The sequence below is a fragment of the Anolis carolinensis genome, chromosome 6 (assembly GCF_035594765.1).
Source record: "Anolis carolinensis isolate JA03-04 chromosome 6, rAnoCar3.1.pri, whole genome shotgun sequence".
Classification (NCBI taxonomy): Eukaryota; Metazoa; Chordata; class Lepidosauria; order Squamata; family Dactyloidae; genus Anolis; species Anolis carolinensis.
This window is the reverse complement of record NC_085846.1, coordinates 108,203,402-108,217,523: the sequence shown is the minus strand read 5'-3', so window position 1 is coordinate 108,217,523 and position 14,122 is coordinate 108,203,402. Positions and strand designations below refer to the sequence as shown.

The 14,122-nt window shown below is 37.0% G+C and overlaps 1 protein-coding gene across 4 annotated transcripts in view; it reads right to left on the bottom strand.

The window, feature by feature from the left end:
* Nucleotides 1–14,122, bottom strand: part of ptprn2 (protein tyrosine phosphatase receptor type N2) — a 612,886-nt gene that overhangs the window by 23,163 nt on the left and 575,601 nt on the right. For all 4 annotated transcript variants that reach the window (XM_062984600.1, XM_062984602.1, XM_062984601.1 and 1 more), the window contains 2 exons: nt 6,016–6,135; nt 2,013–2,179 (listed from right to left, as the gene is read on the bottom strand). In XM_062984600.1, the coding sequence (XP_062840670.1) occupies nt 2,013–2,179; nt 6,016–6,135 (287 nt within the window). The remainder of the gene's footprint in view (nt 1–2,012; nt 2,180–6,015; nt 6,136–14,122) is intronic.

Sequence of the window (14,122 nt, the reverse complement as noted above, 5' to 3'; positions counted from 1 at the left end):
TAGTTACAGCTTCATATCTACATGTATGTGAGTATATAAATATACACACATATACACATATGTATATATACCTTTGCATATCCACATCATATATACCTTACGTTGGATGCAAACACAGATATAAAAAAGAACAGACATCACTCTTTGTTTCATGCTAAGGGTCTTTAGTTGTCTTGATGTGTATTCTGGAGATTTGAAAAACATTAAATATGTCTAACTTGTGCAATTGATGACAGACTAGAAGTCTCTTCTTTACGCCTATAGCTTTTGCTACAGAAAGACTTAATAGTAAATAATAATAGTAATGCAGTAGAGTCTCGCTTATCCAACGTTCTGGATTATCCAACACAGTTTGCCTCCCGCCCGGATCCACAGCTGTTTCTCTAGGCAGTAAGGACTGAACTTTTTATGGATTTAATTACCGACAATGTTGCTACTGTAAGTTCATTTAATGGATTCTATCTTTATTCGTATTCAATTTGTTAGTAGCCAATTTTTTAAAGACAATTTTTTCAATACATTGCTATGTTTTGGTGCTAAATTCATAAATACAGTAATTACTACATAACGTTACTGTCTTTTGAACTGCTTTTTCTGTCAATTCGTTGTAAAACATGATGTTTTTGGTGCTTAATTTGTAAAATCATAATGTAATTTGACGTTTAATAGGCTTTTCCTTAGTCCTTCCTTATTATCCAACATTTTTGCTTATTCAACGTTCTGCCGACCTGTTTATGTTGGATAAGTGAGACTCTACTGTAGTAAGAATAATGATTTTTTAATTTATACCTTGCCACCATCTCCCCGGAGGGACTTTGGGGCGGCTCACAGAAGCATAATAGAATGATTACAGATGGTTATTTATTATAAAAGACCAAGTATGGTGTAGTGAACTGAATGTTGGATCACAACTTTGGAGACAGGGTTCAAATCCCTTCTCTGCCATGGAGCTTTATGGATGTAGGAAGGCAAAGGCAAATCCCTTCTGAAGAAATCTTGCCAAGAAAACCTTGTGATAGGGTCACTTTGGCTGGATCTACAGTGGCCTATAATCTAGATCAGGTATGGGCAAACCTCGGCCCTCCAAGTGTTTTGGACTTCAACTTCCACAATTGTAGGAGTTGAAGTCCAAAACACCTGGAGATCTGAGGTTTGCCCATACCTGAGCTAGATCAATGCAGTTAGTCCACATCCTGAACATAGGGCAGTGTAGATCCAACCTTAGTGCTGCCATAAGTCGGAAATGACTTGGGAATATACAACAATATATAATATATTGCTGCAATAATTATACTCAATGAAGACCAAGATGATGACGGAATGAAGATTAAAATGGTCAAGAACCAGATCTTGAGATATATATATATATATCTATCTATCTATCTATCTATCTATCTATCTATCTATCTATCTATCTATATATATATATCAATGCTGGTGTTCTGCATATAAGCTATAGTGATAGACAAGCCAGTTGAGGTAAGTAAAGGTCGAGATAAGTAAACGGAACATAGCAACAGACAGAAAGTCCTGTAATATTGGCACAGCAAAAAAAACATAAGTAATGCACTGGGATCGAGGTGAAATTAAACATCCTTAGAACTTTCTTATATCGGCGTAAAAAGTTAGTTATGAAAAGTTAGTCTTGCTGATTTAAATGGGAACTAAGAATAACAAACTCGGCTTTTTGTCTTGATTAAGGATGAATGCTTAGTAGAAAGAATCATGCAAATCCCCTTCCCAAAAAATAGTCTTTTCTGATGGAACATTTAAAGACATATAAACTAGCCCAGGCATGGGCAAACTTCAGCCCTCCAGGTGCTTTGGACTTCAACTCCGACCATTTCCTTTTCCACCTAAGCTGTTAGGAATTGTGGGAGTTGAAGTCCAAAACACCTGGAGGGCCAAAGTTTGCCCATGCCTGGTTTAAACAAATTTAAACACCACAACAATATCAAACCATGTAAATTCACACTCTGAAATCTTAAATGATTAATCCTTTGTGCTTTTACCTGCGGAAATCCAAAAGGGACCTTGCGGATGGAGGAACATTCTGGTCGTGCCAAGTAAGGAAATGGAATTGCGTCACTGTCCGAGTCTCATTCGTTTGAAGGTTTTTCAAGTAAAAGCTTCTCACAAGGAAATCTTCACACCAGATGTGCTCGGAGACTAGATTTACCTACAGATAATATGAACAGCACAAACAGAATAAACAAAGGATACAGTGTAAACGCATCAAATGTCATATGCATCAAATCAACAGTCAGTTGGGAACAGCTTTCATTTCAAATGATGATAGACTTGACTTGAAGTAAATATCATTTAGTCACATGTCATGATGGAACATGCTTTTGAGAAATTGTCCAAACTTTCCCACATTGATGGGATTTACTCATTTTTAATTTTAATATTTGTGATAATTGGTTAAATATCGTATATACAGTAGAGTCTCACTTATCCAAGCTAAACGGGCCGGCAGAAGCTTGGATGAGCGAATATCTTGGATAATACGGAGGGATTAAGGAGAAGCCTATTAAACATCAAATTAGGTTATGATTTTACAAATTAAGCACCAAAACATCATGTTTTGCAACAAATTTGACAAAAAACACAGTTCAATATGCAATAATGTTATGTTGTAATTTCTGTATTTATGAATTTAGCACCAAAATATCATGATGTATTGAAAACATTGACTACAAAAATGGCTTGGATAATCCAGAAACTTGGATAAGCGAGGCTTGGATAAGTGAGACTCTACTGTACTTGAGTATAAGCCGACCCGAATATAAGCCAAGGCACCTAATTTTACCACAAAAAAACTGGGAAAACATTGACTCCAATATAAGCCAAGATACCAATAAAATTACATTAAGTGAGGCATCAGTGGTTTTTAAATCTTTACATCAAACTGTAATTTAAGATATGACTGTTCAACTCTGATTAAATCATTATTTTCATCTTCTTCAATGTAAATGTGCTTATGTATCCTTTTAATAATAATAGTGAAATAATAAATGTAATAATAATAATAAATGCAGTAAAATAATAAATGTAATAATAAATAGAGTAAAATAATAAATGTATTATTATTATTAATAATAATAGAGTAAAATAATGTAAAAGTAACAACAATAATAGAGCAAAATAATAAATGTAATAAAATAATTAATAGAGTAAAATAATAAATGTAACAATACCAATAATAATAGAGAAAAATAATAAATATACCATATATAATTGAGTATAAGCCGACCTGAATATAAGCCCACCAGGACCCTCATCCGAGGAGGGTTTTTTTCAGTCCTAAAAAGGGGCTGAAAAACTAGGCTTATACTCAAGTATATACAGTATATACAGTTGTATAATTAACTAAGCATAATCGATTGAGATGGGAGCTTGGAACTTAGGTTTGAAAATTAATTTGATAATGTCAACCATTACAGATTGGCAAATCAATTCACTGGCATCAATGCCAGTAATTTAATACATTTAATTTTTATGCCATTGTTGACCAAGACATCTGTTGGGCCAGACCTTGGGATTTATAGAGGATGCCATGGAGGTTGTTACTTTTGAATGTAGAGTGTATATGTTTAACATCAGTGTTAATTGGGGGATCTAGACGGGTGTAATTGCCAGGAAAAAATACTAGTGAATCAAGAACTTGGCAATTTAATCAATGAGTTGAGTTCAAGCTATGACTGAGCCAGATGCTAAACAGCAGGTAAAAGACAGATATATTGCTTTTTTACTTAGCAGCGTCCACAGCATAATGTTATCTTGGGTTGTGCAGGGGCAGATAGCCAGAGTAATCTAGCCAATTTAAGATACAAATATAGTAAAATAATGAATTGGGTTGCATGTGAAAGCCGGAGAGGTTTTCTTGTTCTTCTCCACAGGTAGCCTTGTGTAAACCATTATTTTGTAATCTCATGAATTCCACCTGGAGCAAGTGGCTAAATGAGAGAAAAATTGTGAATGGTTACTGGAGCTCCTAAGCAGTATCGGACAAGTGTGATCACCTAATCCAGTGGTTCCCAACCTTTGAGCCTCCAGGTGTTTTAGACTTCAACTCCCAAAAATCCCAACCATCTTACCAGTTATTAGGAACTGTGGGAGCTGAAGTCCAAAGCATCCGAAGGTCCAAAGGTTGGGAACCACTGATCTAACCAGATAATAGGATACTCTGATTTATACCAAAGTGCAAATTCTTATGGGAGAACAAAAGGACCTTATTCTATTTTATCCCAGAGAATCCGTATGGTTCATGTACTTTGCTGAATCATCCTATTTTTCTAATATAGTGTCTTGTATTCCAAACCTAAATATAAGCAGCACTACCATAGTTCAGCAGATAAGCACATACTTTTATAGATGAAGTATTTGATTTAATCCTAGATATCTTGGACAATTATTGTAATCCAAGGTAACAAGACCAATATTTGTAGGTTCCCAATATTGAGAAATGCCCTCGCAAGACTAGAATAGCAGAATTGCCTTGAAAATTATGCATGGGCACTATGATTACTTCAGCCAATGAACAAAGAGTCTTAAACTGAATGGTATTAAAGCTGCTAAAATCAAGTGCTCAGATTTACGTTGGTTGAAAATGAATGGTACATGAATTTGTCTTTTTGTGTGTGTCAGAGGTGACTTGGGAAACTGCAAGTCGCTTCTGGTGTGTGAGAATTGGCTGTTTGCAAGGATGTTGCCCAGGGGACACCCAGATGTTTTACCATCTTGTGGGAGGCTTCTCTCATGTCCCTGCATGGGGAGCTGGGGCTGACAGAGGGAGCTCACCCACTCTCCCCGGATTCGAACTGCCAACCTGTTGGTCTGCAGTACTGCTGGCACAAAGATTTAACTCACTGCGCCACCGGGGACTCCAATTTGTCTTATGCAAACATGTATTTCTGGGTCTGCTTTAAACATGTACAGATCAAGAATTACTCCCCTACAAAAAAAAAATTTGGCATGTGGAGTCAGTGTACAATCTGAATGTATGGGGCAATGCATAAATCTTCACTGTCCACATGAAACTCCTACGCATTTCTACGTATACTCCTCTGGTAGCACATGCCAGATGCTGAGGACTATTGTGTCTTCAATTGCAGAAGTTATATAACACGCTTATATGGAAATGTATGTAAACACAACAGCTTTAGGTCCTGTTGATTTTCTGAGGGTTTCTAGACAATTTAACTTTAAAAATGCACATTTTAATACAGCAATTAATTGCAGAGTACTCAGGTTCTGATGGTTTTAACATAACAGCTGAACACTTGCTGCGAAGCAGTGGGCAAGATAGAAATGCCAAATACAAACCATCCTAGGTTTCATTAGAAACATCTGGCAGAAAAAAGTCCAATTTATAAACAAATATCTATTGGCATGGTCAGAATGGTTAGACATAAACTAATTTTTTAAAAGGTTACGTTACTAGATACGGGGATCTTGTATGGAGGAACGAGCAGGAGAACCAAACAGATCTGCCCTGAGTTCCTTTGCAGAGATTGTTGTTATAGTTACAAGAGTACAAATCTGCTTTTTGGAGCAAGCTAGTTATGTACATTCATAGGTTCAAATTGAAAAAAATAATAATAAAACTGTTTAATTACTGGAATGATACACCAGCTTTTTACAAGCTGTAGAGCCCATAGCAGCTGTTGAATATTTATGGACGCAATATTTTCTCAAAGTGTAAATCTTAATTCTTTCCCCATTTGTACTTTAAACTCTTGGAGAAAAAAAAATTCTAATTTACAAACCTCTTCAGTGATATAGATATATTTATTTAGCATCCACACAGAATTGCTTTCTGCTATCCATGCCATCAAGATATGCATAGAATTTTCAATGAAGCTGAAATGATTCAGGAACCACAAGATTGCATTTTATGGTAGACCTCAGCTCAGTTTGCAGGTCAAATCCCATTAAGCAATATTTTGCTCTGTATGAAATCAATCCACACACTTACTGTCAGGTTTACAAGGAGCTATTTTGTTTAAGTACCTCATAGATATGGTAGAGGTTTGACCCTTCATCTGGCCAATAGTGGTAGCACTGCTTGACTCCGCTTTCGGCGAGGGGTGTCAGCATGACAATAACGACACAGCCGTTTTCCCAGACCATCTGCAGACAAAGAAAGACACCGTGGCCACACTGTGACTGCCTAATTACGGCATGACATGTATAATTACGGCACTCAGGCACACAATTGAAATTTATTCCATTCACAGGAAATGCATTTCATTTTCATTAGACACTTTTCCTTGCAGCTGCTTCCAAATCTCTGAGCAAACTGGCATCATATTTTGTTATCTTCACATGAAATAATAAAGAATCTACGAATAATTCCCCCAAATACTTTTCAAAAAGATCCATCTTTAGAATGATCTAGAATCTATTTTCCCCATTTTCCCAGCTATAATTTTCAGAGTAAACAATGGATAGTGGGTTTTTTAAAAAGTCTAATGTATTGTGTGTATTTTTGATAAATGCAAGCTCAGGATGAACGTGTGTAACAAAGACCATACCAGTAAAATCTGGCATGCTGTGCCAAATAGAAATGCTCCTGGTATGTTTAGTTATGTTTTCTACTTGCCATAGTCAATGATCATGACCTGAGCTGTCACATTAATGGGACAACTATAAAATCTGCATTCATATAAAATAAAACTAATAGATTTTTGGAAAGGCATTTGTATGTAATTTATTCTCTTCCTTCTTGTTTCCTTAACCGCCTTGAGTAAATCTTCCTAGCAATAATCAATGTCTGTTCATAAGCAAATGACTCACAGGTTTTAGGTATTACTGGACACAGATATCAACTATTAACATACAGATAAAGCTATGATGCTATGTGTTGATCCAAATATACATTCCAATTATATAACACAGAAATGTTGACTGTAAGACTTCTTAATAATTATCGTAGACCCAGAGCAACAAATAAATAAGCCCTTTAAAAAAAGGTAGGCATTTTAGACATTCACAGTTAAAGATTTGCTATATGTTTTATTCATAGAAAAATGAAAAAAAAAAGCCAGGATGTATATGTATGTTACAAACGCAGCCTGTGGTGAACAAAAACCCTCCAGTGAATTAATATGGAGCTGCATAATCACTTAAAGTCTTCATTATTATGGTGTACGTTGATGCTATATTTGCATGCAATTTCCATTGTCTTTTTATTAGCATATAAAATTACCTCATGAAAGGGAAACTGATCTTTCGGAAAAGGGTTACATTTATTTCACAGAAATATTTATCAGCAACTACATTGAAATGTAAATGAAGTAAACAAGGGGGGAAAGGGGACATTTGGGTAAGCAGCACAGAGATGTTATATTCAATTAAAAGTTTCCTTCTTTGTGGCCCAGGGTTTTTTTTTTTACATAATTTCATTTGTTCATTTAAGGGACACATCTTTTATGGAGACAGCCTTTTCACACATACACCCGAAAACATTTATAAAAGGATAAAGGTGTATGTGCTGTAATGCTTTTGGGTAGTCATTTAGTATATTTTCCTTTAATTTGAAAAGGCAAAACTTTGTTTCATGAACTTTATGGTAGGAGCCACAGTGGCACAATGGGTTAAACCCTTGTGCTGGCTGAACTGCTGATCTGAAGGTTACCAGTTCGAATCTGCAAGACGGGGACATAAGAGAAGTTTCCCTGCTAACAAATTTGGGCATCCCATGGGCAACGTCTCTGTAGACGGCCAATTCTCTCACACCAGAAGCGACTTGCAGTATTGTTCTCAAGGCACTTTTGACACAATAAAAATGCACTTTATGGTGACTCTGTACTTCTCTCCAAAGATTTTCTCATTCTAATTAAATTGGCAATTGTAAAGAATTTCACCACCATTTCTAATCCATGCAGAAGAGCACTGAACTGACAGCAGAAAATAGTTTTTCAAAACCAGTTTTCTATATTTTAAAGGTCTGAGTTAATTTCAGCTCAAAATAACAGGAACAACCCAGAATATTACAAACACACTGTTGATTCTGGTAATTCACAAGGCTTCTTAAAATGCTAAATTATGTATCTTACTTCAAAATATCTGTGTTAAAAAATGACAACAAATTGGCAGGCTAGCCGGCTCTTTGATCGTATAAGGATTTAATGTTCCTTGAGAAGGTATGGAAGCTCAATGAAGCCATTACGAAAATGAGGAGAAACATGGCTTTTATGAGCGCAATAAAAACACAATGATCTAGGTCATAAACTAATCATCTAGCAGTTGCTTGTGCCACCCAAGTGTAACATTATGAAAGCCCACTCGTTTAGAGAGAGGGAGAGGAATCCTTACAGTTTGGCACCTCCTTCTTTGCCTTGGCTAAAAGAAACCCAGCAGCACTTCTTGAGAGAGAGAGAGAGAGGAGCGGCCTCAAATCTCTGCAAATTTCCTTTCAGCATAAATCCAAATGAAAGTTAATTTAAACAAACAATTTCAAAATTACCCTAGGGGACCATTTTTCTTGGCAAGTCATTTTATGAAGTGCATGACACTGGAGCTAGCAATACAAGTGAATCCCAGCCATCAAATTCTAGGATATTACAGCTATATTTAATACTTGGATATCTACAATGTTTTTGCTCTCTTTTTAAAATGGCATTCTCTCCCACCCACCCTTCTTGAACTAATACTTATAACGCCTGACTTCTTGATGCAAAGAAACTGATTGGTAGAACAATGTTTTGCCGTAAGGACTTAAACCGAAGCAAAGACGTGACTTTGTTATTGGAGCACAACTTACGCTAATGCTACATGAACCTGTATTTTAAATATTGTAATCTTTCAAGGTGTTTTAACCTTCGTTGTAGCAATGTTCTCATCCCGTTTTAGCTATTATATTATTTTAAAGTGGAATTGCTTTAATTGTTTCTTTTATCCATATACAGCAGAGTCTCACTTATCCAACATAAACGGGCCGGCAGAACGTTGGATAAGTAAATATGTTGGATAATAAGGAGAGATTAAGAAAAAGCCTATTAAACATCAAAATAGGTTATGATTTTACAAATTAAGCACCAAAACATCATGTTATACAACAAATTTGACAGAAAAAGTAGTTCAATACGCAGTAATGTTATGTTGTAATTACTGTATTTACAAATTTAGCACCAAAATATCATGATATATTGAAAACATTGACTACAAAAATGCGTTGGATAATCCAGAACGTTGGATAAGCGAGTGTTGGATAAGTGAGACTCTACTGTATTGCCAAGGAAATCCCATTATAAAGGAAGAGATGTAAATATGAGTATTTTGATAAAATCTCTCTGCTTGTTCCTATTTATTTATTTACAGCATTTTTACCCCGCCTTTCTCACCCAAGGAGACTCAAGGTGGCTACCTACTAGTCTGTAACTCCATTGAGTCAACTGCTGAATGTAAGTCAATACTTGATTTAATGCAGTGGTTCCCAGCCTTTTTTTGTCCAGGGACCACTTAAGCAGAGACCACTTTGACCAAAGAGCACTCTCCAACATTAGTACCAAAAGGGTTACGAATCAGTTTTTGGTAAACTTTAGATTCAGTTTGGTTATTTGAGGTGCTGATTCAGAATATTGCATTGGATAGACCAAATCAGCTCTAGTTTCTGACACAGAACATATGCCATCCTTTAGTCGCCATCTGCTTGCTCACAGAAAACCATATTTAATCATGTAGAGCTGATGTGGTCTATCCAATACAATTTTTCTGAGTCAGCCCCCCAATAATCCCAGGAACAAGCCTAAAAACGAAGACACCAAGGCACCCCCGCTTCCAGATGCACTCAAGGAGAGGGAGGAGGAGAAGCAGCAGTCAGGAGCGTGGTTGTCACGCCTTTCATGGGTAGTCAGCCTCTCCCCTCAACATCCCCATTGCCTCAGCACTAGAAGAGGATTTCACAAAACTAGTCACTCTTATTGCAACGGTGTAGTAACAGTGAGGCCGTAGACCATATTTTAGTTTTTGGGGACATCTGGCAGTCTTGGGAACCACTGATTTAGTGGGTCTATTGCATCTCACCTACATGCCCTAAATGAACCAGATCCAGTCTGAGCTTAGAAGCTATGCAAGGTTAGCCCTGGTTAATACTTGGATAGGAAACAGCCAATGAATGTAAGGTGTTGCGGGCTACATTTTAGAGGAGTTAACTGGCAAAATTTTTGAGTATTCTCCACCCCAAGAAAAAACCTATGAAACCATAAATTGATAGGTGACTTGAAGGCAAATATCAATAGGCATTTCTGAAGGTGATATAATTTCCATTCTTTAAAAAAATTCAGTTGGACCTACCTCCTGGTATTTAAGTTTATTAAAATATCATATATAAGTAATTTGGTAGAAAAGGAAAAAGTGACATTTCATCTACAGAAAGCCCTCAAAACAGTTGTACACCATAAAATTTCCACAAGTGAAGCCAATAACTATTTGTAATTGGTAATACAATGCAACAAAGCTTGAGTCCACTATATCAGCTGTAACTGAAAAACTCTTTTTATAAATAGTTCAAGGCAGGCAGGTAAAAAGAGAAATTCAAAATCCTCTAAAAATACTTGCATACCTGGTGGGTGGTGTTTGTACTTTATGACCCTAAATTGTATAAAGATGCTGTAATCTACCCATTACTTCTATATCTTAGGCTAACATGGAAAATGAGTGATGCTGGCAAAGTTTATACTTTGATGATTTAGAATCAGAAACCTTTCCAACTTCATCAAATTGTCATTTACCGAGTTTCTGAACATGTCATGTAATCAAGAAACAGTCAGAAATGTAGTTTTCACCAACACCTAAGCCTTTAAATGAGATCAAACATTTGGAAAATCCAGATTGTTTGTGGCTTCTCATGTCTGGGGTATACAAATTTCACACCACTTGACATCCCTACTGTTCCAATTTATGTTCTATATTATTTTTACTAAAAGAAATCAAGTCTAAAACTCCTCCACAGGGGGAAAAAGTATCATCTTTACCACTGTGAAAGGCAGTATCTGATAAATGTATGTTCTGCTACGTATTAGGGGTGCAAATAATCCCTGTTTCCTCAGCAAAAGGACAAAGGGCAAACATTATCTATGGCGGTCTGTATTATATATTTATGTATACTTAACTATCTAACAAAAGACCTGTCAATGAATTGTGAAAATGTGTATCAGGGCAACAATAAGAGTAGCTATATACACTGGCATTCTGTAGCCAATGTCCCAAGGCGTACTGGACTTGTGCATTTGTCCTGTTTTGGTCACTTTGCTGGCTTCCTTAGATAGTTATGTTATTTCACTCTTTGCTTGATGTGAAGCTTATGGAACTATTAAATTTTATCTCTTGTAAACATAGACCTACAAGGATATAAATCCCTAAATGGCACAAGACTGGCAAATCTTAGACGAGGGGATACAAAAGAAAAAAACTGAACACTTCACACCTTACACTATTTTTGTGTGTGTGTGTGTGTGTGTGTGTGTGTCAGGAGCAACCGGAGTTACTTCTGGAGTGAGAGAATTGGCCGTCTGCAAGAATGTTGCCCAGGGGATGCCCGGATGTTTTTGATGTTTTTACCATCCTTGTGGGAGGCTTCTCTCATGTCCCCGCATGGAGCTGGAGCTGATAGAGGGAGCTCATCTGCGCTCTCCCCGGGTGGGATTTGAACCTGGCACCTTTCAGGTCAGCAACCCAACCTTCAAGTCACGAGGCTTCTATCCCCTAGGCCACCAGAGGCTCCTACCTTATACTATTGGCTTTGCTTTATCTGTTTGGGACAGGTAATGGCAATAGCCCACCTCAGGCTAATTCTATTTTACAAACTCATTAACTAGATTGGGAAAGTCATATTTGTAGCAACCTGGCCCAACATAGTTTTATGTAAATATGCTCAGCAACTCCAGCATGATCAATGGTTTGGGATGTACTAAAACAGGTGTAGTCCAAAACATCTGGAGGGCAACATGATAAAGAGGAGGAGTTTGAGTCTCCTTTGTGGAGAGAAAAAGTGGAACATAAATATTATCATCATCATCATCATCATCATTATTATTATTATTATTGTAGTAGTAGTAATAGTAGTAGTAGTAGTTTAGGCTAATGACAAAGCTACCTGTGAAGCAGCCACATTATCTGCTCCACGTCCCCTAACAAAGCAGTACTGAAGTGTATGCATCTTGTATACTATTTAGTTCATTCTTTTTAAACAAAGATTTCATATTGTTGTTTAACTCCTTACTCTAAAACCACATGGAACACAATTCCTGTATCTAACCAATAAGACACTGATGATTTCAAAAGAAATTCTCCCTAGTAAATCTATTTAGGACTGTAGTCTTTCCTGAAACTTGTACGTTTGCCAATGCAATATATTAATTTTTATTTTGTGTGCTCAGAAAATATCTCAAAGCATATGAAAATATCTCAAGACATTTTTCTGTACGTATCAACGAGACTCACATATGTACCTGTATATGTGCACACAGCTGCTCTGAAATGCCTAAAAGGTCTCCTTTTTACTAGGATGAAATAAGCATCTGATTTCTAAACAGCTATGTCCTTGCAGAAATACATAAACTTAGTACAAACCCCACCAAAGCTGCTTGTCTAAGAGATCAGTGGTCAAGCCAAGGAAATAGAAATGCAGATTAGGATGCTCTAAGATTTACATATCTTTATCTATTGAATATCTCCATCTACATAAAGAACCTAAGATTTATCACAAAGAAGCCAGTGGGAGAAAGCCGAAATGACATTCATAATATGAAAGCAAACTAATTAGAAAGCACCTCTTTGGGTCCACAGGGAAGTCCCAATGATGTGTAAATGTATGTGGTTTCCAACAGCTCATTATCAGTCAACTTAGAGCAATATGCCTGTGCTAGCAAATACTTACAAAATTAGAAATTACATTAGCGGTATGCAAATGAAGCCTTCCAATCTTTTGCAAGTCTCATATTGTACAAAGGAACAATGCCTGAATATTACACAAATGTATCTGTAGGCATTCACAGAATCCCAGTACTATTACTTGGCAAAGGAAGATATGTCAGGAAGAAGCCTGAGGTACAGAATCATTGATTAACGGATTTATTTTCACAGCATTTTGTTGTTAAAAGACAATAAAAAAGAACATAAACATAGCCTTAAATCGGGAGTGTGGAACCTGTAGCTTTTCATATGTTGTTGGATCACTCCAGTCAGCCGAGTCAATGGCCTTGTAATCCAACAACAGGTTCCCAGTTGACTTCTGGACATGATTCAATGTGCTGCTTTTGGTTTTAGATAAACCTGTTGTCACCTCCACAAACATCATTAGAACCAGCAGAGTGTGAGCAGAGAGGCCTTCTCTACAAATTTCAAACGCAGTACAGTTTTCCATGTCGCTAGGATAGCTTTTCCTCTGCATTCTTCTGAAGAACAGCCTGGTTTCAGATCTCCGAACTTCTGATAGGACTACATAGCTCAGGAATGGGCAAACTTTGCCCTCCAGGTGTTTTGGAGTTCAACTCCCACAATTCCCAACAGCCGGTAAACTGGCTGGGATTTCTGGGAGTTGAAATCCGAAACACCTGGCTGAAGTTTGCCCATGCCTGCTATAGGGGCTATCTTTCCTAGAAAATGATTTGCATATTGTCCTGCTAGTATTTGGCTCTTTCCATTTCCTGCAGTCATTTCTCTGTGATGAGGGACTCAGAGTGTTGCAATATATATAATGACCAGGCATGTGGTTGGAGATGTCGACTTGGTTCAGATGTATTTTGTCTGGACCAGGCATAGGCAAACTTTGGCCCTCCAGGTGTTTTGGACTTCAACTCCCACAATTCCTAATAGCCTCAGGCCCTTTCCTTTTCTCCCTCAGCCACTTAAGCTAAGGAAAGGGCACGAGGCTGTTAGGAATGGTAAGAGCTGAAGTCCAAAACATCCAGATGGCCAAAGTTTTCCCATGCCTGGTCTAGACAGAATATACCTGAACCAAGTCCACATCTCCAACCTCATCATCATCATCATCATCATCATCATCATCATCATCATCATCATCTTTATACACATTCTACTGAATATCTGATATTACGCTTACAGAACCACAATTCATTATTTTGCTTTATGTCCAGAACACTGCTGCACTAAT